A 27807-nucleotide genomic window follows, 5' to 3' on the forward strand; every position below is an offset into this window, starting at 1 on the left:
CTATGGGAACTTACATGTCAGACTCTGCTCCTTTGTCTTGTGGTGTGCCCCAAGGTTCTGTGCTTGGCCCTTTGCTATTCAGTCTTTATATGCTTCCTCTTGGTAAGATTATTGGTAGTTTTGAAGGTATATCTTACCATTGTTATGCTGATGATATCCAATTATATTTATCTTTCGGCCCTGATAAGCTAGACAAACTGTCATTATTGCATAATTGTTTAGCCTCCATTACCGAATGGATGGCTGACAATTTCCTGCAATTAAACTCTGACAAAAATGAGGTGATGATCTTTGCCCCAGATAATATTACCCCTAGGATTAAGCAGGCTATTGGGACTCTATCAGTATCTGACCGCAATGCTGTGCGTAATCTGGGTGTCATTTTTGACAAATCTATGTGTTTTAACAGTCATGTGAAGTCCGTGGTTCGTTCCTGTTTTTTCCATCTCAGGAACATTGCTAAAATTAGATCTGTGGTTTCTCAAAGAGAGATGGAGATGCTTGTTGATGCTTTTGTTTCTTCTCGTTTGGATTATTGCAATGTACTATACACCTGCTTAAACAAATCATCCTTGGACAAACTGCAAGTCGTACAGAATGCAGCAGCAAGACTTTTATCTAAGACCGGCAGGAGGTCGCACATTACTCCTGTGCTTAAGGCTCTTCACTGGCTACCGATTGGTTTTAGAGTGCATTTTAAAATTTTAACTATTACCTATAGAGCCTTACGTGGCCAAGCGCCCTCGTACATCCAGGATCTACTGCACGCACACACTCCTGGTCGCTCTCTGAGGTCTTCAAGTCAGGAACTCTTAATTGTTCCTAGAACACGTTTTAAAACAAGAGGTGATCGTGCATTTTCGGTGGTGGCCCCAGGACTCTGGAACTCTTTCCCTTTAGCCTTGAGAGCTTTGGATTCTGTGGAAACCTTTAAAAAACATCTGAAGACTCATCTTTTTAGACAAGCATTTTATTGACCCGTTGTGTGTGTGGGTTTTTTTTTTTTTTTTTTTGGGGGAAGCACGGTGGGGCCCATTTTGTCTGTGAAAGGTGCTATATAAATAAAGTTTACTTACTTACTTACTTACTTTTAAAGCCAACCCCCCTTCTTCCCCCCGATAACCCTCGCCCTCTAAGCCCTCTTCAGCCGTACAGCCGTTACAGATACTGTCAGCGGGGCGGATGGTTAAGCCTATATTAGAGGAGTTGTTTGAGATACTTCTCTATGGTTAATACTGTAGGTATTGAAACATCATAGGTTCAACTATTATAAATATTGTATTATAAATATTAATAGGTTCAAAGGAATCAGTTTTAAATACTTCCCTATGGTTTAGATTATTTTTAGAGAGACACACACACCCCCACATTCGCAGGTTCTCGCTACAGTGGAAACCTGATGACGAGACAAGAGGCTTTTGATTGACAACCTAGATGTCCCCCGTATGTGAAATACACAGCACACAGAAGATCTTTACAACCAAACAATTACAATTGATTACTCACACTCGGACAGCCACTTCTGCCTTGGTCACAGAAGCTTCCGATCAGCTGGAGGATCAAAGGTCTGCTTGTCAGATCGGTCCCCGGGGTTGCTGCAAACCGCACGGTTAAAGAGGAGGCAACCACTTCCCCTTTCGGGGTGTCCCCGCTCACACGAGTAAGTGGCAAAAAAGAAGAAAAAGGAAAAAAGGGGAAAAAAGTCTTCTAAAAGAGCGAAAAAAGACTCACTAGGCTTTTTGGGTCACCTTGCTCAAGACGAACACAGGTGGTTTTATTATTTTTTTTAAAAAAAGCAAAAAGTTAACAAGCAAACAAAATAAATGAAAAAATGAACAGAGTTCAATCACTCAAAAAAATGCTCTAAGACACAGGAGGTCCCTACAGTAAGGGTATCGGTCAAGAGAGCAGAAATGGAGCCCAAGGGGGTATGGCAAAAAGCAGAGCGAGAGCTCTTTTTTTTTTTTCTTGGTCCCCCAGGGAGGTGCCTCTCTGCCCTTTTCCTGGCCATCTAGGGAGGTACTGAACCCCTGTGCTGAGAGCACGAGGAGTCTGGTGCTGCCCTAAAAACGAGGCCCTTTGACTTGCAAAGCTTCTCTTTTTACACACAATTCATCCCCCTCCCTTCATAGATGCAGCTTGGGGGTGTTCAACCACTTTTTATGACCTTACATGGCAATACAATCTTAATGCAGATATCAATTCAATTCAATTCAATTCAATTTTATTTATAGTATCAAATCATAACATAAGTTATCTCGAGACACTTTACAGATAGAGTAGGTCTAGACCACACTCTATAATTTACAAAGCCCCAACAATATCAGGCTGGACATACGTAAAAACATCTCTTGTGACGATATTTCCTATATGCATATGCAATTACCATCTAACATACAATCTAACGGCTCAGTTCATCACTAGGTCAATGCAGCCATCTTTCTCTCTCCTGTGTGCATCTAGGGCCTCACTAGACACTTCCTCTTTCCAGCTGCAGGTTCAAGCAGACAGTTACACAATACAACTTATCCATCTGAGGCCTCTTGCAAATACTTCCTCTCTACGGCTGCAGGGTCAAACAGGCAGTTACACACAGTAATTCACACTAAAATGTCTCTAAGCATATGTATATCAATATCAGTAACACAACGCTTAGCTTGATTATCTTTTTAAGCAATCATATAGTTTAAAGGCACATTAGTACTCACAAACCAAAATCAAAGGCAGTATTATAGTTTCAAGCAGAAATATATATTTAGCTGTTTTTGGGTTAAACTCATGTCACAAGCAGAAATACAGTCTCAATTGTTCTTGAGCTAGAACATGTCAAAAGCAGAAGTGTAGGTTTGGCTGTTTTTTGGATTAATACAAATACATTTCAAAAAGCAAATATATTTCAACAAGCAGGAGTATAGTTTTTAATTGTTTTTTGGATTTTCACATACTCTCGTTCAACAATACATGCTGCATAACATCAGAAGGATACGTCCCCTTCTAACGCAGAAGGCGGCTCAGGTTCTGGTTCAGGCTCTAGTCATCTCATGTCTAGACTACTGCAACTCCCTCCTGATTGGCCTGCCTGCATGCGCCATCCGGCCCCTGCAGCTCATTCAGAACGCAGCAGCTCGACTTGTCTTCAACCTCCCCAAGTTCTCTCACACTACACCGCTCTTCCGCTCTCTTCACTGGCTACCAATTGCTTCCCGCATCCGCTTCAAGACACTAGTACTTACATACAGGGCCACGAACGGATCAGCCCCAGCTTACATCCAGGACATGGTCAAACCATATACCCCAACCCGCCCACTTCGCTCTGCATCAGCCAAACTGCTTGCTGCCCCCCCACAGCGAGGGAGAACTAATCACTCAACAAAATCCCGACTGTTCACTGTCCTGGCTCCCAAATGGTGGAACGAGCTCCCCATTGACATCAGGGTGGCTGAAAGCTTGAAGCTGCACTTTCATATGTCTCTTTGTAGCTTTGCTTATTTAAAGCTAATGTACTTGCACTTACTACTTGTTGTCTGGAGTTTGAACCTTCACAGTTGAAAGCACTTAATTGTAAGTCGCTTTGGATAAAAGCGTCAGCTAAATGACGTAATGTAATGTAATCTCTGTCATTGTTTTTAAATCGATTTAGGACCCGGATTTTTTTTTTATGATGACATCGTTGTTTGAATATGAGTGAAAGTGTGTCTATGTTTTTACTTGTTATTGTCTTTGTATTTATTTGAAACCAAGCTGCTGCCACTTGCCAGGACACTCTTGTAAAAGAGACTTGTAATCTCAAGGAGTTTTTTATCCTGGTTAAATAAAGGTTTGAATGAATGAATGTGTACATCTCTATAGGTCTCTTAACGTCATTATGCAAGGCAACGCGCAGGTCGCAATATTTGCAAAACCTACTTTTTCAATTTACTAGGGTTTTTAATGTGACTATTATGTGCCACTGTTCATCACACCCCCAACCGGCCCGTCAGACACCGCCTACCAAGAGTCTGGGTCTGCCGAGGTTTCTTCCTAAAAGGGAGTTTTTTACTCTATCTGTAAAGTGTCTCGAGATAACTCTGTTATGATTTGATACTATAAATAAAATTGAAATTGAAATTGAAAATTTTACCAGAACTGCCTGAAACTTGCCATATAGCATCTTCAGATGGTCCTGACAAATATTTATCAGAATTTTGCTTGGTTAAAAAATGCGCACAAATACAAATGTTAGAATACCTTGGCCAGAGTAAATGGTACCAACACAAACCTTGGGATTCTTGTTTGGCATGCCACTGCAAGGCTCTGTACCGGATTTGACGTTGATCGGCCATTAGGGGACGCTATAATCAAGGTATCTGTATGGCATTTTGGCCTGTAACTCAATGTAAATGGGAAATGTGCAATTACCATTTACTACAGACCTTGCGGCTCACACATTGCGATATTTCCTGATGTTAGCTCCTCCCCTCCGTCACGCTTTGGGTTTGACTTTCAGAAAAAGAGAATTCCCATGTAGTTGCACACAAAACGTCAGTCAAATCCAATCTGCAGTCAAATCCAATCATTTAGCCTGTTTATTTCTGTCTGTGACAGATAAGAGTGAGGATGAGGATCTGGATGTGAAGTCAGAGAAGTGCCCTGCACTAGGGAACGCCAGCAAGGACAGCAAAGACCCTCGTCGGCCCAAACGGCCACGCACCATCCTCACCACCCAGCAGAGGAGAGCCTTCAAGGCCTCCTTCGAGGTCTCCTCTAAACCCTGCAGAAAGGTAAGCCGAGAAGACTGAGTATAGTGAGATATTTGACTTACGTGATGAGCTGATCAAATTATTGAAGGGCATTCTAAAGCTTTGCATGGTGGCAGCTTATTCTAAACATATGATGTGCTCATATTTAAGTTTCCCGTTTTAGGCAGAAAGAAAGTGAATTAAAGGAACACCCTGACTTATTGGGACTTTGTCTTATTCCCCGTATCCCCCAGAGTTAGATAAGTCCATACATACCCTTCTCATCTCCGGGCGTGTCGTAACTCTGACGCACCCACCGCTAGCCTAGCTTAGCACAGATCCTGGAGGTAACCGGCTCCATCTAGCCTACTGCTCCCAATAAGTGACAAAATAATGCCAACATGACCTTATTTACATGTTGTGATTTGTATATTCACAGTGTGTATAAATAACAAGGGCACTATGCTTTTACTATCTACAGTGCCTTGCGAAAGTATTTGGCCCCCTTGAACTTTTCGACCTTTTGCCACATTTCAGGCTTCAAACATAAAGATATAAAACTGTAATTTTTTGTGACGAATCAACAACAAGTGGGACACAATAATGAAGTGGAACGAAATTTATTGGATATTTCAAACTTTTTTAAGAAATAAAAAACTGAAAAATTGGGCGTGCAAAATTATTCAGCCCCCTTTTACTTTCAGTGCAGCAAACTCTCTCCAGAAGTTCAGTGAGGATCTCTGAATGATCCAATGTTGACCTAAATGACTAATGATGATAAATAGAATCCAGCTGTGTGTAATCAAGTCTCGTTATAAATGCACCTGCTCTGTGATAGTCTCAGAGGTCTGTGTAAAGCGCAGAGAGCATCATGAAGAACAAGGAACACACCAGGCAGGTCCGAGATACTGTTGTGGAGAAGTTTAAAGCCGGATTTGGATACAAAAAGATTTCGCAAGCTTTAAACATCCCAAGGAGCACTGTGCAAGCGATAATATTGAAATGGAAGGAGTATCAGACCACTACAAATCTACGAAGACCCGGCCGTCCCTCTAAACTTTCAGCTCATACAATGAGAAGACTGATCAGAGATGCAGCCAAGAGGCCCATGATCACTCTGGATGAACTGCAGAGATCTACAGCTGAGGTGGGAGACTCTGTCCATAGGACAACAATCAGTCGGTATACTGCACAAATCTGGCCTTTATGGAAGAGTGGCAAGAAGAAAGCCATTTCTTAAAGATATCCATAAAAGTGTGGTTTAAAGTTTGCCAAAAGCCACCTGGGAGACACACCAAACATGTGGAAGAAGGTGCTGTGGTCAGATGAATCCAAAATCGAACTTTTTGGCAACAATGCAAAGCGCTATGTTTGGCGTAAAAGCAACACAGCTCATCACCCTGAACACACCATCCCCACTGTCAAACATGGTGGTGGCAGCATCATGGTTTGGGCCTGCTTTTCTTCAGCAGGGACAGGGAAGATGGTTAAAATTGATGGGAAGATGGATGGAGCCAAATACAGGACCATTCTGGAAGAAAACCTGATGGAGTCTGCAAAAGACCTGAGACTGGGACGGAGATTTGTCTTCCAACAAGACAATGATCCAAAACATAAAGCAAAATCTACAATGGAATGGTTCACAAATAAACATATCCAGGTGTTAGAATGGCCAAGTCAAAGTCCAGACCTGAATCCAATCGAGAATCTGTGGAAAGAACTGAAAACTGCTGTTCACAAACGCTCTCCATCCAACCTCACTGAGCTCGAGCTGTTTTGCAAGGAGGAATGGGCAAAAATGTCAGTCTCTCGATGTGCAAAACTGATAGAGACATACCCCAAGCGACTTACAGCTGTAATCGCAGCAAAAGGTGGCGCTACAAAGTATTAACTTAAGGGGGCTGAATAATTTTGCACGCCCAATATTTCAGTTTTTTATTTGTTTAAAAGGTTTGAAATATCCAATAAATTTCGTTCCACTTCATAATTGGGACCCACTTGTTGTTGATTCTTCACAAAAAATTACAGTTTTATATCTTTATGTTTGAGGCCTGAAATGTGGCAAAAGGTCGAAAAGTTCAAGGGGGCCGAATACTTTCGCAAGGCACTGTAGTAATTGTTGACTCTATTACTCCAACTCTGAGCAAACTCCAGGAGAACTCTCTGCTCCTCACCATAGGGTTTCAGGTGCTGCGAGCAAATCACTCCGCCCAAGTAGCAGAAGTAGCAGTGCTTCGCCTTCTGAGAATATAGTTCCCAGTTTGTATACGGTTAAAAGACGGCTGTGTCTCATGTGACCTTGTTATTTGTACATGCTGTGACTATACAAATCACAACATGGAAATAGGAACATGTTGGCGTTATTTTGTCACTTATTGGGAGCAGTAGGCTAGTTGGAACCGTTTACCTCCAGGATCTGTGCTAAGCTAGGCTAGATGGAGCCAGTTACCTTTTTTAGCCAGTTAACGACACGCACAGAGATGAGAAGGGTATGTATGGACTTATCTAACTCTGGGGGATACACTGAATAAGCTAAAGTCCCAATAAGTCGGCGTGTTCCTTTAAATAAAAATAATGTCTGTCTGACATTTTGGAACTATACACTACACTAGCACACACACACACACACACACACACACACACACACACACACACACACACACACACACATGATATTAGTGTGTAGAAATGGCTGATGAGTGTGCTGTGGCTTCAGGTGAGAGAGACGCTGGCTACAGAGACTGGACTCAGTGTACGCGTGGTCCAGGTCTGGTTCCAGAACCAGAGGGCAAAGGTCAGTACAGCAGCACACCAAAACACTGGATACACAGATGATGTTATGTTCACACCATGTTGGATAGAAGTCAAATAAGAGAATGCCATTATGAACTGAGGGGAAGCTGTATTTTTACTAGACCAAAAAGCAGAACAAATGTAAAACAAAGAAGTGTCTCAGTGTATGGAGTTAAACTGTGGAATTAATTTGAAATTGACTTGAAAAAGTGTAACACAATCAACCGATTAAAAAAATTATTTAAATATAAGGTGGGGTATATAGTGTGTACTTAGTTTCTGTAACTTTAATTTTTGTATGGAAAAATATACTTTTATGTAAAAAGAGTAGGTGTAATAAGCTCCGGCTTCAGCCTACACCTTTTCGGTCTTGTTTGTTTCTTGTCTCTATGTATGTTTGACTGTTGTGAGTTACAGATGACCGAAAAAAAGAATTAAACTAAAAACTAAACTAAGGTAATCTCGCATTGCCAGACCTTCCTCCACAGCGCTGCGGAGGAAGGTCTGGCTAGTCCATAAAGCATTCCTGGATGCGAGAAAATGTGCTCTGGTTTATTGGCATTTCTTTAAACCAATCACAATCATCGTGGGTGGGGCTAAGCTCTGGACAGAGCCACGGTGCCTCTGCTAAATAGTCTCAGGAAGGAACTTGTTTTGGTGAGACATGTGTACGTTCAAAAGTAGTTTTAGTCATGCAACAGAAAACTCAGATTGGACAGATAGTCTAGCTAGCTGTCTGGATTTACCCTGCAGAGATCTGAGGAGCAGTTAACCAGAGTCCTCAGAAATCTTAATTTAGAACGCCAACACAAAGAAAGAGGAAGGGGACGGACATCCGGCCGAAAATAGGGGAATTTCTGGAACAATATCGATATACACTAGATGGAAGGTAGCATTCCATTTCCATGTGTATGAGTTGTGAGCATCACATCCACAGACAGCGGCTGACAAGTGTAGGTTTGGTTTCAAAAGTGTGTGTGTTTGGGGTGCGGGGAGGGGACACATTGCCATGTTTGTTGTAAAGTCCACCAACTTGGCCTGCCTGATATGTAACCCGATACGATCCCAATGCCGTCGTTATCCAGATCACATGCAATACCGGGGGCTCACCGTCTTTTTTGCCAGAAGTGCTTAATGGTCTAAACCAGTTCTACATCAGTTGAGCTTCAGTGGATCAAGAATTTATAATCTACTATTTGCTCGGCTTGGTGGCATTTGGAAGAATAAGCTGGTCAGTCTGAACATCCAACAGGCCTTTACTGGAGTCAGTTGGTAATCTGGAAGCATCACACTCACATAGTCTGCAGTATATCACAGTCTGTGCTGAAATGTTTGATACAGATGGTTTATGTTGTAATGCCCTGTTTTATAGTTTGTACTCTTTGGACAAAAATGTAAGACAACCAATCAGAGTCAGTGGAATTAGCTTTCAGCAGCACAACATATAGTGAGACATAGTGACAGTCCCTGTGCCACCAGTGGGCTCTTCTATAAAGTCTCCTCCATTTTCTGTCAGAGCCCTGTTCTGCTCAGTGCTATTAAAAACACCACTGCTTGACCAGATCACAATACTTAGACAATTTTGATACTTAAAGTCTGATGATGTTTAGATATTTTATTATGATCAACATGAGCCAACCCAGCAGTGAATGTCTCTGCTAACCAGTACTGTGTGTGTATCACAGCCTGATGGATCATTAAAACTCAGCAGTGTTCCTTCATCATCATCAACACACACACACTGTACTTTATTCTGACTCAATCCCACACACATCATCCTGCTGACACAAATACTTGCTGGAGCACCAAATCTGCCGTTGGAAATAGTTCCCAACAAACTCACTGTTTCCTCCTGTGTGTGCAGCTATTTTAGAAAATGACAGATCAAACTCTGTATTTTTTGGTTTTTAAAGTTGTACGTCTCTCAATAGGAACCAATGGGCTTGGAGCTGAGGGACACAGACAGGAAGTCAGACAAGTAGTCAGACACAATTGTGATTGGCCCAAACCAATCACAATTGTCTTGGGCGGGGCTAAGCTCCAGACGGCGCCACGGTGCCTCTGCTAAATAGTCTCAGGAAGGAACTTGTTTTGGTGGAACATGTGGACGTTCAAAAGTAGTTTTAGTCGTGCAACAGAAAACTCAGATTGGACAGATAGTCTAGCTAGCTGTCTGGATTTACCCTGCAGCAGTGGCGGCGCCAGAGATGTTCTTTTGCTGGTGCTTTAGGGTTGCTGGACGTTTCAGTGAGGGTGCTCTGAAATTTTGAGTTTCCCTTGACACAAATAGGCTAACATTACACACACTCGCGCAGATGCCCACCCACCTCCGCCGCGGTTTACTAAACGAGTGAACGAGAGAGATTGATTTAAAGTTGCCGAAACAACAGCACCATAGAACTCTGATTAGCCCACCAAACATATTTCAAATATCAGCTAACAAGCTGGGTTCAAACAATCATTACTGCAGCTCTCATACAGTGGCTCAGAAGAGTAATGCAGCAGGCCAAATACACCACACACAGCCAAGCACACACATAAAAACACACGCGCATGTATCCTCACACAGTTTTCACACTTGCACATATGGTCAAAATACTGTAGTCATATCTGTAGTGAGCGACTTAATATATCTAAATAAGCCACTAAGGGCGAACACGTTTTCTGGGCTAAAAATAAACCGATGTCCAGTGCGCTGTATAACTTTAGATTCGGTGATCCATTTATTCACATTTCTGTAAAACACATGTTCAAATTCAAAGAGGCTTTATTAGCATGACCATATTGACATACAGTATTGCTAAATATGTTCACTGTAATGCTCTTCTACGAGAAAGAGATAAGAGTAAAATTCTTGCATGGACCCCTATCAGCTGACTCACCCACTGCGGCCTGGCTGTGCGGTCCCCTGGTCTAATGTCATTTACAGCAGGGTGACGTTAAGCATCCTCAGCAGCAATCATGGCCGTGGTCAGGTTACCTTCCTCCGGCTGCTTTTCTTCGTCCCGGTTGGTGACAAGTTCACCATATCTCTCAGTCTCATTTACAGGTTTTGATAAAGTCTCCACACCTTGACGTTTAGGGAGTAAAAAACTATCCATTGCTGGCGTTAGACTCACTTCTCTAATCCTAACGTCTCCAAATATTGAGCTCTTCTTCTTCTTTGTGAATAGTTACTGCGGAAGTAAGGTCAAAAGTTCAATGTGTGCTGCACCCTTTGGCCGAATACGATCACCTGTTTTTAGCCTAAAAATAATGTGTTGTATTTATTCATTTTTCAAATATAAATTATACTATTTACACATTAACGATTTATTTATTTATTTATAAATCAACCACAGCAATTTCTTTGGGGTGCTAAGGGGGTGCTATGGCAAACCTAGGGGTAGCTACAGCACCCCCTAGCCCCTCCCTGGCACCGCCGCTGCCCTGCAGAGATCTGAGGACCAGTTCACCATAGTCCTCACAAATCCACCGGAGGTTAGAACACCAACACAGAGACAGAGGAAGGGGACGGACATCCGGCCGCAAATGAGGGACATCTGGGGGAATTTACGGTCGAAATTTTTGGCGTCACCGGAGCAATCCCGGAACTGGAACGTCGTAGACATAGAATATCCTATCCCAAACCCTATATTTTTATTTTGTTTTAACACTTAAACCGCCTACACATGATCCACAGTAAAACCGATCTGTTCATTCCATTGATTTCCTACAGGGGAGGGCGTGGTCGCCCAGCCAGACGGTGCTCAGTGTTCAAATTATTTCAACTTTACCTCGTTGCTGCTGAACTTTCAAGGTGCAACCAATTCCAGAAGCAATGACGACATATACCTGCACTGTGCTTTGCCTCTCTGCGCTGCGCCCTACCTCGCAGGTTTACCACCGATAAACACTAACCCTTTGCTTTCAGTTACAGTGTGCCATTGAGATGTACAGCTGTCATGTTATCATCTTTATGTTGTTTAAAATGTACATAATAAAGTGTATGTTGTAATGATCTCAGGTGCATCTTATGATAATATAATGTATATAATAATATATGGAAGATATTTCTCTTGTGGTCTCAGGTTGGAATTCCTTATCTTTATTTTGTACACTGTTAATGTTATTTATGACTCACTTCAGACTTTTGTTTGTTTGATTAATTTTTAAATCTATAATTTAGCTTTTTACTTTGTGTATCTATTTCCAGATGAAGAAGTTAGCCCGCAGACAACAGCAGCAGGAGCAACACAACATCCAGAGGCTAGGCCAAGGTGAAGACACATTACCATCTGTGTGTGTGTGTGTGCGTGTGTTTGTGTGTGTGTCTGTGTGTGTGAGTGTGTGTGCGTGCGTGCATGTGTCTGCCATTATAACTGTAATGACGGTGATTACTGAGAGCTAGGTAATTTATGAATTATTTGGAGAAACAGCTTGAAATATTACATTTATTATGGGAGCAATAAACAGAGTGGAGTCACTCAGCAAACACTTCCAGTGTTGTGGGCTTTAGAATGAGTCCCACACTGTGAAGCCAGAGCCATGCTTCTCTGTGCAGCCCAGCTCCCATAGCTGCAGGCGCGCTGCCACTGGGTGCTCACAGCGTATATGAGCACACAGTTTAGATAAGTGTCCCAGCGCTTTGGCAGGCGCTGCCTCTATCTGTTCAGGGACTCCCAGCATGTCAATATTGGCAGAGCAGCAGGCTTTATTATAGTGGAGGCTGCTGCTGGTAACCAAATGAGCTAAGCAGGGCAGCAAATGTGGGTTGTTTGAAACTGATGTTAGGATGAGATGAATTCTCCTGGATGGCTGCTGAGGAGAGCTTAGATCGGGCCCAAAAATCAAGCCCGACCCTGCCCGAGGCCGTGCACGTTGTGTCCGAGCCCGGCCCGGCCCAACACATTAACTGGAATTATGAGCCTGGGCCCGATTTCAACCCAACACTTTTTTAATACGTGGGCCGTTATAACTGATGTTCTCAACTACAATTCAGAGTTGTTTGAACTGCAGACATCTGTTTAAAATGAGCTTAATGAATAATGCAACAAGGACGAAGTAGGTAAACTGCTCTGTTTGTTTGTTCTGAATGGAACGGATCGTAAATGGATCTGAATGAAGAAACGTAAAAAAAATAAATAAAAAACTCAACGTATTTCTCTGTGAGGGCTTGCCTCGCCCTCAGGGGTATTCTATGCTTGGAGAAGTAACAACAGAAGACGTTGAAGGCTGACTATCATCTTTTCTGCCACGGCGAGCCTGCTTCATGTGTCTGTTCATCATCCAAGTCCCCGTTTTATTTGCTCTCATAGGCGTGAACAGCGTGGCACACTTAATGCACTCGACAAAGCTGACACATATGTTGTCACTTCCCACGACTTGTTTAAAATGGTTCCATACCTCAGACTTTCCTCCAAACTTGCTCAAAGGTAATTCTCCTGTTTTTCTTTTTTTCTTTACATCCTCAAGCTCCATGTTGCACTTAAGCTCCACAATACAGGCCCGCAGGCCTGGCGGGTGTGATGTGTGCGAGAGAAGAATCCGCGCATGACACATGTTGCATTTTGTAACTGTAGTCTAGCTTGTGTAACTTTTTGGACACATTTATTACTTTGGCCTAAATATAGCCTATATAGATAATATTTCTGATTATGGCATCGCTTTCTCCCCACCCAATTAGGCTATAGTAATGATTTAAAAAAAATGCTTGATCAAGGGCCCGGCCCGGCCCGACCCGAGGATAGTGGCGGAAAATAACGGCCCGGCCCGGCCCAAAAGTCGGGCGGGCTCGGGTCGGGCTCGGGCTTGGGCAGAGAATCTAAACTCTACTGCTGAGATGTCTTCAAGAGATGACAGCCATCAGTTTAGACACTGCATTTACACTATGTACATTATAAGATTTAATGTAACAGCTCCAGAGCAAGACAATCGTATTTATACATGTACGTACATATAGCGCCAATAGCGCCAAGCCAACATCTATGCTTTAGCCTGGTTTATTTGCTCCAACCCAGCTGATGCAAACGCGCCTCATTCACATTTTTTGTGCGAAATTTTCAAGTTTTCTTTTAATCCGCTTGACAGTTGAATGGAAACACAACTTGTGACGGTGGGTGATGGTGAGATGCCCTGACAACATGTAGAAGACAATGTGTGCATGCATGTGTGACCATCCAGCTGAGAGTTGTAACCTGACTCTTTCAGAGGCAGTATCAGGGTGTATGGAGGGCCTGCTCAGCTCCTTCTCTGGGCAGCTGCCCCCCAGCCAGCAGCAGCAGCTGACCATGGAACACAGCGGCTATAACACTGAGGCCTTCCAGCAGGGCCTCACACCACCACAGATGCCTGGTGACCACATGAACCCCTACGGTGAGCATCACACTCTGTACTGACTGAGGCTACATCTCCATCGCTACGTTTTGGTTTTTAAGTGTTTGAGTTTTGAGCCAAAAGTGTTTTTTATCTCCAGTAGAAGAACTAATCTCTGTTTAAACTAACAGTCCCAAACCTCATATCTCATCATCATTCTGGTATACTGGACATAAACAGGAGGCTGCGTGGAGACTCCTCCCCCTGCTGGTAGTTACCATGGTAACGTTAGTAGCTATAAGGCCATTTTATAGTCATGCGTAAAATCGACGGTGTAGCCCCGCAGACCTGCGTCTACGCCAGACCCTACACCGTAGCCTGTAGCCACTCAAAAAATGGAACTACATGTCACAGCGACGCATGTCGCTCAGCCGTGGCTTGGTAGCATTACATTTCCCCCCGGCTCATTTCCTGGTTCTCCTTCTCCAAGGACACAAAATCAAGGAGAGGGTTAACTTTTCCTGCTCCAGATTTCCCACCGTGGTCAGAAAGAACAGGGGAGACACTTTGTTTCTCTCACTAGGACTCTAGAGTCACTACTCACTCCAAAGCTAATTGCCGTCACTCTCACTTCTCCCTCGCTCTATCACCCACTCTCCACACACACACACACACACGTCCCGCCTCGACACACACACCGGCGCACAAGTATAAACATCAGGCCACTTACGTAGGCTACGGCGAGAGCTCTGTGTGGAGCCTGCGCACAACTGTAAAACGGCCTTTAGTCTCAGAGAACCAGACGTCGTGACTGATAAGACCCAATCAGGAGGAGAAACACTGGAGTCAGTGTCGCTGTTGTCAAAGGTCTCCGGTTTAGAGGCTCAGAAACGCCAGAGCAGGGGAATGAGATGGGGAACCACCAGAGCAGGGAGAATGAGAGGGGGAAACGCCAGAGCAGGGGGAATGAGATGGGGAAACACCAGAGCAGGGGGAATGAGAGGGGGTAAACACCAGAGCAGGGGAATGAGAGGGGGTAAACACCAGAGCAGGGGAATGAGAGGGGGAAAACACCAGAGCAGGGGAATGAGAGGGGGAAACACCAGAGCAGGGGAATGAGAGGGGGAAACACCAGAGCAGGGGGAATGAGAGGGGGAAACACCAGAGCAGGGGGAATGAGAGGGGTAAACACCGAACAGCAGGGGAATGAGAGGGGGAAACACCAGAGCAGGGGAATGAGAGGGGGAAACACCAGAGCAGGGGGAATGAGAGGGGGAAACACCAGAGCAGGGGGAATGAGAGGGGGAAACGTAGCAGAAGATATTCCTTTTTAAACCAAAACGTAGAAATGTAAATGTAGCCTGAGCTGTGGCATTTCTACATGTGTTCTCTGTGCTCTCCTTCTTTCCTCCCATATTAATATGACGTGGAGACTCTTGTCCTTCGTGGTCTCCAGCTGTACCAACAATAGTGTTGATGTATTGACCCTTCCCCTGTGTTCCTACGCTCACCATGATGACACCTATGTTAACCTCCCTCCTGTTTTATTGGCAGTGATGGGAATTAACCAATAAAGCGTGACGGCTTATTAAAAATTGAAGAGCCGTCAAGATGTCATTATTTAGAGTCAGTGAGCCCAATAAAACCCAGTGACACATCCCTGCAATCAAACACGCACACACACACACACACACACACACACACACACACACACACACACACACACACACACACACACACACACACACACACACACACACACATAATTTCTCTCTAAGCAGAAATGTTCCAAATTGTTTCCATTAACAGAGCTCATTTTGTCTGATTGTCACAAGTTATTGTATTATTATTTCCATATCTTCGAACTGTTTATTTGTTGCTATTACAGCTAGGCTACTTTCTGTCTGTGCTGACAAGGACAAGGTATATTTTTTTAAAAGCTGCATCAGCTTTGATGGGTTATTATATTATTAATGTGGCAACAGAATCCCAGTGGCAGGACAAGTTCATTTCAACTGGTATCCGAACCACTTTTCTAGAAGTAAGAACAGCATTAACAACATTTCAGTCAGAATCTGTTACATTGTGGATTTGTTCTTTTCAGATTCAATTGGGATTTTAAAATCACAAAATTAAAAAAAATATGTTGTTATCATCACAAAAAACTAAAAAAGGCTTGCTACTTTTACTTCTGTTTTCATGCTCAAGTCAAAAAGAGGATATAAAAAAAGGCCACGGACCGAATTTGATTTTAATATTTAATGTGTCAGATTTATGTGACCAGGAAGTTGTGACTACTTTGTGTACTTGATAAACTTGTGCGATGGCACTACCTGATTTAATGTTATCAACATGAGCTTGAAGTATTTAGTAAAATGTCACAGTCAAAGTCTTCACTTGTGTGAACAGGGCCACGCTCAGCCCCGACAAAACGTAGCAACTGAAACGGGGATGCGTGGAACACCCTGTTGTCTGCGCAAGCGCTCTGCCTTTTTATTACCACGAGTTTACAGACACTTCTCTGCTGATTGGGTATCACCTGGGACACAGCCGAGACACGCCCACCAAACCAGAGAAAACTATTATCCCGTTTACACGTACACAAAAAACTGAGACATTTACCTTCGTTTGTTTACTCGCAAACGGAGAATTCTTTCTAAAACCTCCGGCCAGAGTGGAGGTTTTGGAAAACTTTGTTTGCACATTTGTATGTAAACTGAGACAAACGGAGGTTTAGTCAGCCGAGAGAGAGAAAGAGGAAGTGATTCGTTGCTCTTGTTGTTTTTGGGATTCTGATTGGCTAACGTGGGCTAGAGCTTCTTGTAACACTGCCACCTACAGGTCTGGCATGCTATTGACGGCATATATACACGGGGATGTGTAAAAGAACACTTTTCTGAAAACTGACAGCTGTGCACGATGTTATTTTTGAAAATGGAGAGGTTGAAATGTTCATTTGTGAAAATAGCCGGCCACGTGTAAACATAGCATAAAAGCCGCTGCATGCCGTTTTGCGCCGTTCCGAGGAAACATGTTCTTCAATCAGGAAACCGTAGCAACACGGTGCCATGGATATAGTGTGACAGTTTGCAAATTCAAAAGGAGGACCAAACGCAGGAGACCAGTTGGCAGGTTGACAGAACAAAAAACAGACACCAAAACTATCCAGAAACCCTGGAAGACAACGAAGTGGAGGAAACTACAAACTCGAAATACAGAGCCAGGAACGGACGCAGACAAACCGACACTGAACAAGAGAACAGCCACAAGGAAGGGAGGCAGGTAACGAGGAACAGGTGGAACATATCAAGGACTGATCACACTCAACAGAAAACAAAGCCAGACAGAAAACAACAGAAAACAAAGCCAGACACATGACACCCAACACTACAAAATAAAACAGGAAGTAAAGCATGCCAACAACATATAAGGATCTAGAGAAACAAAACGGAGAACACGGAACAATAGAACACGGCAAACCAAACATAACCATGGACAAGGAACAAGAATACAAAGACAGAAACGGAAAAGAACAAAAACAATACAGCAAAACAGGAAACAGAATACATAACAGGGAAAAGGAAGTAAGCACACATTTTGGGATTTTGAAATTACCATTTCTTTTTGTTTGTTTTTTCATTTCTGTCTCTTAAAGGCAGAATTACATGGAGCTACAACATACAGATTAGATAATAGTTTTAAAGTTCAGCTTTGTTTTCCATTCTCACAGAGCCAAAGGGTTCCAACAAAGGGTTCTGGAACTCATCTTCTTGTCTATCCACATACTAAGATAAATTAGCATTATCATATGAAAATCTGGTCATTGTTTTATAGTCTGTCATCACTCTGAAAAATTTGCCTGAAAAGGCTTTACAATCTGTCAGCAGCAGCGTGTTTACTGACATCCTTAGTAGAATGGTTTAAGTGCTCTCTTCTCATGCCCTATACCAACATTTTAGCTGTAATCTTTGCTGTCTAAACACTGTTCAGTTTTATCAAATTCCCTGTATGATAGAGTCTCACTTTCATCAACTACCCCCCAACCGGTTGTGTCAGATGGCTGCCCACCTAGAGCCAGGTTCTGTCTGAGGTTTCTGCCTGTTAAAAGATAGTTTTTTTCTAGCCCCTGTGTACAAATATCTTGTGCCAATACATCTAATAGATACTGAGATATTTCACATTACATGTCATTTAGCTGACACTTTTATCCAAAGTGACTTACAATTGCTACATATGTCAGAGGTTGCACACCTCTGGAGCAACTAGGGCTTAAGTGTCTTGGTCAGGGACACATTGGTTGATGTATCGCAGTGGGAATTGAACCCAGATCTCCCACACCAAAGGCATGTGTCATATCCACTGTGCCATCACCACCCAGATAAGCTGAGAACTATGACCTGCTGGAGGGGCTAGATAGAAAGTCAGAGGCTCACCAACCACCACTATCAAGTCCTTAGGACATATCCACTGGGGAGAATAAATCCCAGTTTTAAATTTCATGGCAATCCATCGTGAACATTTGACTCATAACCAAACACCTTGTGGTTCATGCTAAATGAAAACTCAGGAGATCACCAAAGATGGTAGGATTCATCATCTGGGGACCATGAATGTCAGAAAAAACTGCCCAGGCGTGTCAGTCTGGACCAAAGTGGTGGACTGACTGACTGACCCAGAGCCATGGCCCAGCAGAGTTCTGAATGATTTAAAGCCTGGTAAGCAGTTTGGTGGGAAGTTAAGAGGGAAAATGCAGGAGCTCACATATGTCATATACTGTAGAAAACATATTTAACAAATAATACTGGAATATATTAGGCTTAGCCAATCATGGTGCAAATGGTGCAAGTGGCAGATAGATTTGATTCACCCACCAGCAAAAAAACTATGGTAATGGGTGGCTGGTCAAATTTGAACATTCACTAGACATTTGGCTGGTGGATGAAAAATTAAATTTTGAACCCTGGCTGTAACCTAGCCCCCGATAGTCGGTGCTGACCTATCAGGTATGTAGCTCCTGTTAGCTGTCCCCTGGCAGCAGTGAGTGACGGTCACAGCCTGTCAATCAGGTGTCGGATCCATGGAAAAGAGATGGCAAACGGGTTAGTAATTAACGTTAAGGATTTCAAATTCACTCTTCACTGGTACTGATTAATGGGGCTCAGCAGGCAGACTTGCCACACCACTGTTGATTTACATTTGTTAAGCTGTGATGTAATGAATAATGATGAGCAGAAAAAGTAGGGGAGAGGGTAGGGTTAGAATGACAGAGATAAACGATAAGGAGAGTCAAGAGAGGGAGACAGTCGGAGAGTCAGGAGTTAACAGGAATCAGTAGGTTAAAGTTTGGTCTGAGGTGTGTAACGCTGTGAGATGTTAGGCAACACCTGGCCTGCTGCTCCATCATCCTGACAGCAAACCTGCTTGACATTTGTGCTGCAGCTCGTTCCTCCCAAACCTACACCTAGCTTTATCTTGATATACTGCTTCTCAGAACTGCTTGCTCTTTTCCTTTTCTTTTCTCTCATCTACTGCACAGGTACCCTGAAGGAGGAGTGCAATCCATATCTTATCCATCCCTTCTCCTTTTTCTCCCCTAAGGAACAAATAGATTGCTATGCTGACCCTAACTATACCTACAGAAAGCCATCTTCAGCTTTCCATTTCACCCAAAAGCCTCACCTGATGACATGGTCCCCTTTCTGGTACCACAACTGAAACTAAACCAACACACACACACACACACACACTGGGAGCGTCTCATCACAGCCAATGTCAAAACCAACCACTTAATGACAGCTTGATGTAATGTTACCACGTAAAACTCAATAGTTTCCTTAAGTGTATAGGCCTGCTATAGATTGTATTGTCAAGTTGTCATAACACAAACATCTCATATAATACCAACTTTGCATTAAAAGTGACATAATTTAATAGAATTTTTATTGCAATTGGTCTTGAGGGGAATTGTTGGGTCTCTGTAAATGATCGGGAAAGTGTCCTGAGATAACTCCTGTTAGGATGTGACACTATAAATCATATTGAATTGAAGTGACATTGCCATTAGCATGCAGCGTTTTCCACTGTTTGGCAGTCATACAGGAAGTCAGGGCTGTGTGTCTGTCAGCGGAGTGTGCAGTTCTGCCCCAGCAGCAGTTGTGTTTGACTCCCCCATGTCTTCTCGGCTCCTCACAGGCTCTGGCTCCATCTTCCATGACATTGACAGTGACACCTCTCTGACCAGTCTAAGTGACTGCTTCATGGCCACTCCAGATGTGGGCTCCTTGCAGGCTCGTGCTGGGAACCCCATTGACCGCCTCTACTCCATGCAGAGCTCCTACTTTGCCTCTTGAGACGTGACCATTACTGTTGGCACCACACCACATCCCGGCTGATGAACAGTGCTACACACTAGACACACAGGCTACAGAATGGTCCTGCAAGACATGAATCAGCAAGCAGGGAAAAGTGGCTGTGGGGCAGAATCCACCAAATATACCTGACTGACCTCCCCCAGCCAAAGGAAAGGGAAAAAATTTCAAACTGAAATTTCACATGCCGCCCGTTGTCTGCACGGGGGTTGGAAACAGTGCATTTGGTTTTTCCGCTGGGTTCTTTTATGTTGGAGAGATAGCTGTCAATATTTGTACAGATATCACATTCCAAGTGTTTAGTAGTGGTATGAAAAGTTGGACTAAAGTTCATGTCAGAGATTTGGTGACAGTGTCACAGAAACATTAGACTACATGTTTCTCAGCATGTAACACAGTTTAATAGGGGCATTAAAATGTTGTAAGTTGTTTTTAATGGGACAATTAAGGAAATATAGGATTGGTAATGTAATTTTGGCAAACTACCACAGAAGTCTGTGAGCCAACTAATTGTTACCTGTTGCTGAATGTCTGTTCTAAATGTAATTACTGTTCTTCAGAAACATCCAGTTTTGCATTTTAGGATGGACAGCTATGTGTTTATTTCTGACCAACGTGCTGGTACACAATAAATCAAAACATTCTATTTAAAAAGACAATATGATCCCATTGTAAATTACAAAAAACAAACATCCTCATTCATTACAGTAATTATTTGATTCTGCTATTTATCATGGTGTTTGTGTTGTTTAAGGAGTGTGTAAATCAGTATTGCTTTGCTATTTATTCCATTCAGATCATCTGGACATTATCAAAAGTGCATTTTAAATTTGATTACTTATCAAAAGTGTTTGTACTTAAAATAAAAAATGTATTCTCTTGAATTCTCGTCTTCTTTTGTTGAATAACATGAGAAACAGTCAATAAACATTGGCAGGAAAATTAAACTGAAATGATATTGGTACATACAAGATATTTTAATCCAGAATACTCTCTATAAATATACTATACTATAAATTTGATCTGATGATGGTAGTAGATGAAAAATCAGATCATCATTAAAGTTATCACGGATTATCCTGAGGGGAACATATCTGAATGTCTGGAACTATTTTGTGCCTGTTATTGAATGACACTTTATGACAACATGTCATGGTTATGACAGTGTCATGTCAGTCTTATGCACACCCCTTTATATAAAGTGTTACCAAATAAACTAAACTAAACACATTTTAGTAAAACATTCTCACACACACAAGAGGTGACTAACTACAAGCTTTGGAATCTAAATTTCATTCACAAGTGCACAGTCTGATTGAACCTGATTAACCATATCTAACACCTTATCTTAACAGTTACTTTACGGCAACCAAAGTTGTAGCTGCATAGACCTAACTTTACACTTAATCTAAAGCCCAGCCTAACACTAGAGTTTCCTCACTTCTGACCCTGGAGACATTTGATCCTTAAACTAATAGAAGACGCACACCTGCACAAATGAGCAGCCCAGACAGACTGTGTAAACCCTCACACCTTACATTGCAATCCAATAACGCCTGAAGTGGGATTTCCATTTTGGAGTTTCTACCTGGCAGATGCACATGCTGTATCTGGGTCACTAAACAGTGCATGTAGATCACCTACCTTTTGACTTGGTTTCATCACTGACAGACGGCAACAATATTTACCCACCATGCAACAAATCCCTTTCTGCTCTGTATGTGCTGTGAGGGGGCATGAGTGGAATAACTCCATTTGTTCCGCCCCGTCAAGCTGCTGGGTGAAGGACAAACAGCCGCCTCTTTGCCAAACAATTGATCATAAAAAAGCGATGTGTACACGGCAGCACACAAAGACTGCTCATGGTTTGAGTTCACTCAGGTGGAAGATACAGAGTGAGACAGATGTCAGTGGCTTCCTGCACGATGAAACCTGCCGCCCAACAAACATCTCTCAGGTGATCCAGAGAGCGGCTCGCAGCACTCCTCACTGGGCAAGAAGTAACATGCATTTAAAATATTTCTCAAAACGTTTTAATATTTCTATAGCAAACCTATATTATATAAAAAAAGTCACCAACAACAAACAGCGATGACTTTCAGTAACTTAGTCAGAAACTCTTACCGGCAATTTCCACAGACTGCAGAACGTCTGCGTCCCTACTCCGTCCCAGTTCCGTCAGTCCGCAGCCCTCCGCAGAAGATACACAGAGCTTCTATTTTTGACGGACGACAGAGAGCTCCGCAGCAATTCAGCACACGGCAGATAGTGCGGGACAGAAAGTCGAGCAGAGAAACAAAATAAATATCCGGTTAATTTTCAAAATGTAATACACCATGCTCACGGCGGATTTCCCTGCACTACACCTTGAAAACACAGCTCAGAGTTGTTTCCCGTCTACTCCTCTGGATGGAAACTAACTGTTGTTGGTTTTGTGGTTCTATTCTACGTGAATTTGCGAGAACTTGTGGGTCCTCGTGACTACAGCTGTCAGTCATGGCCGCAGCCGTTCCGCAACAAATCCGGACCTGGTGGGTATTGACGGACGGCGGAGCACGCAGCAGACACGCAGCGGAGCCGGTCCGCAGCCGTTACGCATGCTGTGGAAATGAGGAGTAAGACTACAGCCACACTAGCAGCTTCAAGAAAAGAACTGGGAAACCTCCGGTCATTCTGATTTTGGAGCATTAGAACACTATTCTGTGCTGTGTCTCAAATCAAACACTTCTGTCCACTTGCTATTTTGAGTACAGAGTACATTCACACTCACAAAGTTTGGCCAAATGCAGCACTACGATGCTGCACTCAAACAGTCAAAATGTTGAGCATGGATTACTGGACACTATTCGCCCTCAACAGTCGCCATATTTGCTACGTATTTTCAAACTTGTGAATATGGTGGGCGAGGAAGCTGCAGCGGTAACTATTGAAACGGCGAACACCGAACTATACAAATGTAATACATGTTTGCTTTTTCAATAAGTACCACTATACTGTAGTCAGTCAGTGAGAAAACAAGGTATTTTTGATGTTTCTAAAGACAATCATCTCACATCTAATATTTAAAGACTGGGGATCTTGCAGGGTCACACATTGTAAGACTACAACTAAATTTGTTTTGAAAACTTTAACCAAGCTAGCTATCTACCGCTAGCATTAGCTGATAACTTTAAGGGAAAGTTAGCAGATTTTCTGTTCTGCTGTACATGCAGATGAATGTCTCCAGTACCCGGAGTTCTGTGTTTATCTGCCGGTAAATCTCTCGTTGGATGACTCGCTTCAGAAGGGTTGGATATCAGCAACTTTCCCTTTAGCGTTTAGCTTAGCAACTGTAAACAACACTGACACACGACGGGAGCACCCCAACTCTAGCAAGACTCTCATAATTTTATTACTATATAGGAAAGTAGTCTGCGACAGTGGAATCGCTTGAAAAGTCGTTTGGTGTAACTTTGGCATTAATCGCACATTTCTGTCTGTTCTAAATGTACTTTAAAGGGATATTTTTCAGTTTTTTATGCTCCAGTGGTATTTGAGCCTGGACATACTGCAGTGGTAAATTAGTTCACATCAACAGTATATGCAGATAACTTTAGTCTTATGGAGAGAACCATCTGGAAGGGCTTTTAGACTCAACTTGTTATTCAAATGACCCTTTTTTCATCCATTTCGGTTCAGGGAGCTTTGTTTCTTTTTTTGGGTCTTGAGCTGCTTTTTAATGATCATTCATTTATTTAAATTGTACGTAAAGAAGTCTGTAGCTCAGAACAGGAAGTGTCTTGTTAGAAGAAGTGTGTGGCTCTTTAATTTGTGATTCAGGTCGTAGCCTTAGCTGAAGCTGTACAGGGCGCGGCCCGGCCTCTTCAGAGTATTTACCACATCCATGGCGCTCACCGTCCTGCTCTTGGTGTGCGCGGTGTTAGGTGCATCATCACCCATCACTTTCTCCCTACAGCACACCCCTGGATGGTATCACAGAGCACATTACGCTTTCTGCTAGCCATCCGCAACATTACCGTTGCATTGCTTCATCATTTCCCAAACTACGGAGCGGCCCAAGGCCCAAATCACAGAACGCGTGTGCGGTAATAGCACATCTATAGTAAGTTTTCAAAAAGTACCATTTACTAAAATAACTTAAGTTCATGTAATGAAGTTAAGTGGTAGTGTGCAACCCTGTGGGTACTTGTGTTGTTTTGATCATGCGTTGACATTATGAGTTAATGATCGGACTGCGTCCTGCTGCATTAACTCTTCAGTCCAGCAGTGTTTCGAAGCTCTTTGTATCTCTGTTACCTGTTGGAGTCGCTGACTGGCCGCTGGTTACTGATGGACTTTTTGCAGATTGTGATCTGATCCTGTTTGCTGCCCGTTTACCGCTGTAACCATAGGCGTATTTTACAGGGGGGATGGGTGTGTTACAACCCCCCCCCCCAATAATCAAAACTGGCCAGTGCACCTATTATAATTTCCTTTACATAAATAAAGAAATTTGCACCATAAATTGTTGCAGAAAAATTCACTGGAAGTTTTTGACGTTCAAAATTTCAATTTTGCTCAAAAGTGGAGATCTGGCAGCTCTGCCTCTTCACACATCTGTAGATGTGATCTCACCTACAGGAATGCTAATCCTCTCACACGCCACATTCTTCTGTGGCCCCTGGGGCTCCGCTGGGGGCCCGCTGCACTGAGCTGCTAGACAGCTTCTGACACTGCGACGTTACTCTGCCTCTTATCGCCGTGGTAATCTGACATCACAGATGTGAGCGAACAAAGCAGTCAATCTGGCCGAGCCCCCACTCAGGCAGCTCTCTGTCCTGAGGACAGCGCAGCTGTTGGCTGACCCTGGGTCAGTGCCTGACACCCTGGTGTCCACAGGTCTGGAAACAAACTCACTCTCTGCTGAGCTCTGTAACCCTCAGTCACATTACTACCATACTGTTCTTCCCCTCAGAGAAAAAGGAGGAGCAGGAGCCTCTGTTTGAGACAGATGAATGGCGGCCAGAGGGCACACTCACCATGTTTGATGGTTTTCACTCCCTCTTCTTAAAACCAGGGCTGCATTTCTTGGTAGACTCCTTTTAGCTCTTTGTTTTGAAATGTATACCAAACGGTAGACTTCAAAAAGAGCCTGACTGCATTTTCTAAAACAACATGTCAAAGATTGATCTTCATATGTTATACATTGATTTTTTCTTTTTTGTTTTAAGATCGTTTTTTTTTTATTGCTTTAATTGATAGGACAGATTAAGACAGAAAAGTGGGAGAGAGATTGGGAATGACATGCAGCAAAGGGCCACAGGTCAGAAATGAACCTGTGGCTGGTGCGACAAGGAATTGATATTTTTTTGCATTCTGATGTCATTGTTTTTGTCATGTCCCTCTTTTTTCAGTGAAAGTTTCTATTATGCTGACAGTGTCTTTTACCCTAGTGCGGCACAACAGAAGTACATGTCAGGCTTTGCCCCTTCCCTTCTGCTCTCTGTGTGTTGCCGTTCTCAAAATCTCTTTGCTACGGGAAACAACACAAAACTGCTCTTTTGTGACCATAATTTGGATCGTACAACAAGAACCTGCTTGGTTCTCTCGGGGAATTATTGTAAAGATTCAAAACCAATATTTTTACAGCATTTACTCTGTAACTGGGATGTGCTAGCATGTTTTCCCCCTAGTTATGGAAAATGTTTTATTTTCCAATCATGGCCTATCATCTGCAGTGATCTAGCAAGGGTAATGTAAAACACAGAGACATGGCATAACAATGGCGTTGGTCATGATTTGGAGGACCAGGTGAAAACTCTGCAGTCAAGGTGAGAAGCTGTAGTTTATTACTCTGGGCAAAATAAAGACATGGATGACGAAATTGCGGCTGGCCAACGTTTTGGGACCAATTGGTGGGATTGCTTTGAACGAAGTACACAAGGCGATATACTGGTAAGAGCACATGACATTTAACCATGTATCCAGCTATTTTTTTTCGTTCTTTTTTTTTTTTTTTTTTTTTTTTTTTTTTTTGTAGAATTTTATTTTTTTTTTTTTTTTTTTTTTTTTTTTTTTTTTTTTTTTTTAAAAAAAAGCCATCCCCCCTTTTTTTTTTTTTTTTTTTTTTTGAGAGAATTAGCCTTCCAGAGCTTGCCTCCACAGAGCTTTGCCTCGATGCAAAAGTTCCACTAAAACAAGTTCCTTCCTAAGACTGTTTTACACACATTTTACACACTTACACAATACTGATGATACTGATGTTCACGCCTCATACATGTCTTAAGTTCGAACTTATATTATTTCAGGTAATAAATACCTTTTATTTATCGATATTGGGGGCTCATCCAGGATGGCCCACGTATCCTCAAGTATAGCTCCTCCGGAGAGCCTCTTCACTCCTCGAGATGCATTTTAGGAATTGGGACATCCTTTAGGATGGTGTGTTGAGATCGATTTATGGGTCATCAGCTGGAGGCACAAAATCGGGACATAGGATCAGGCTAGAGCAGAGTCTCCTCTATCGAGCTCTGCCCTCCAGCGTCTCAGCGCACAGAAAACTTAATACATTAATACATAATTAATACATACGTCTGTGAAATAATTAATACATTCATCTAAACATCACAAACAATGACTCTCTGTATTATCAACATGTTAGCCATTGGGTCCAATAAAGTGTAAAAGTCTCCAGTTTGGCCAGAGAAGCACTCTAATGCTCTTTGAGCCCAAATTTGAGATTAAGAAGTCTGAAGAATTTTTTCAGAATATGCACCAGGTGCAGCTTTCACTGGAGTTAAAGGGACGTATTCTTGGAACACAGTATCTAATTCACTCTTAGATTCAGAACACTGGACTTTTTCAGTTAGGGTTAGTGTGGAAGTAACTAGGATAAAGATGGGTGAAAGGAACCCGTGCCATTAAAGCTGGTATGTTGACAGAGCAGCATGTTACAGCGGCTGCTTGTTGTGAACCCAAATGTAGCCTACATAGCACCGAACATGGAGGTATAAGGAAGAGACAGAGAGACGTGCTGCTGCTTCAAATGTCACCCACACTGCAACTGAAATCAGCTGCGTGCAGGTGGACTTTTATTAACCCCGCCCACAGACAGGTGGCGCGTGGTGTTCATCACAAATGAAATCACAATGAAAACACAAATTAACATTCATTAATTGAGAGCAACATTCAACACCCCCACTTGCTCTCACATTATTACAAACAAAAACACCTATTACATGAATACTTCATCAGGGTTTGTCCTTTAGTTATCTCCAAACAAAAGCTTAGCGAATTTGGCCAACTTAAATTTTGTTGCAGGTTTGGTCATTACATCCGCCACCATCTGCTCAGTAGGACAATACTCCAATATTACCTTCCCATCATTCACAATGGACCGTACAAAATGGTATTTTATATCCACATGTTTGCACCTCTGTCTGCTGATAGGATTCCTAGCCAAAGCGATTGTGCCTTGGTTGTCCTCATACAGCTTAGGTAGTGCATACTGATATTTATCAATGCCGTCTAGCAGTTGAATGAGGTACAGACACTCTTGGATGGTTGCAGCCAGAGCAATATACTCTGCCTCACAAGTGGACAGTGCTACAGTGGGCTGCTTTTTGGTCTTCCATGACACTAAAGGTCCGCTCTTC

At 42.8% G+C, this 27807-nt stretch overlaps 2 protein-coding genes across 2 annotated transcripts in view; one reads left to right on the forward strand and one right to left on the reverse strand.

The window, feature by feature from the left end:
• LOC120546092 (LIM/homeobox protein LMX-1.2-like) overlaps nt 1-21057 on the forward strand; it is a 78233-nt gene extending 57176 nt beyond the window's left edge. The window contains exons 4-8 of the mRNA XM_039780867.1: nt 4585-4760; nt 7435-7512; nt 11707-11770; nt 13701-13865; nt 19998-21057. Of these exons, the coding sequence (XP_039636801.1) occupies nt 4585-4760; nt 7435-7512; nt 11707-11770; nt 13701-13865; nt 19998-20155 (641 nt within the window). The 3' untranslated portion in view covers nt 20156-21057. The remainder of the gene's footprint in view (nt 1-4584; nt 4761-7434; nt 7513-11706; nt 11771-13700; nt 13866-19997) is intronic.
• Nucleotides 21058-24001: 2944 nt separating this feature from the next.
• LOC120545827 (histone H4, major-like) lies at nt 24002-25194 on the reverse strand. Its single transcript, XM_039780443.1, has 3 exons — nt 25108-25194; nt 24812-24921; nt 24002-24122 (listed from the first exon to the last, which is right to left on the reverse strand). Exons 1-3 carry the CDS (start codon nt 25192-25194, stop codon nt 24002-24004), a joined length of 318 nt encoding a protein of 105 aa, XP_039636377.1.
• Nucleotides 25195-27807: the final 2613 nt, after the last annotated feature.

Source organism: Perca fluviatilis, chromosome 17 (assembly GCF_010015445.1).
Source record: "Perca fluviatilis chromosome 17, GENO_Pfluv_1.0, whole genome shotgun sequence".
In the NCBI taxonomy this organism is placed as follows: domain Eukaryota; kingdom Metazoa; phylum Chordata; class Actinopteri; order Perciformes; family Percidae; genus Perca; species Perca fluviatilis.

What these genes read in the sequence shown, in the direction of transcription:
- LOC120545827 (XM_039780443.1), bottom strand. Translation starts at nt 25,194, where the DNA reads ATGGTGAGTGTGCCCTCTGGCCGCCATTCATCTGTCTCAAACAGAGGC. An exon ending in CTGAGGGGAAGAACAGTATG is followed by an intron (nt 24,922 to 25,107) that starts GTAGTAATGTGA and finishes CTGTGATGTCAG; the next exon opens with ATTACCACGGCGATAAGAGG. An exon ending in GCCACAGAAGAATGTGGCGT is followed by an intron (nt 24,123 to 24,811) that starts GTGAGAGGATTA and finishes GGTGTGCTGTAG; the next exon opens with GGAGAAAGTGATGGGTGATG.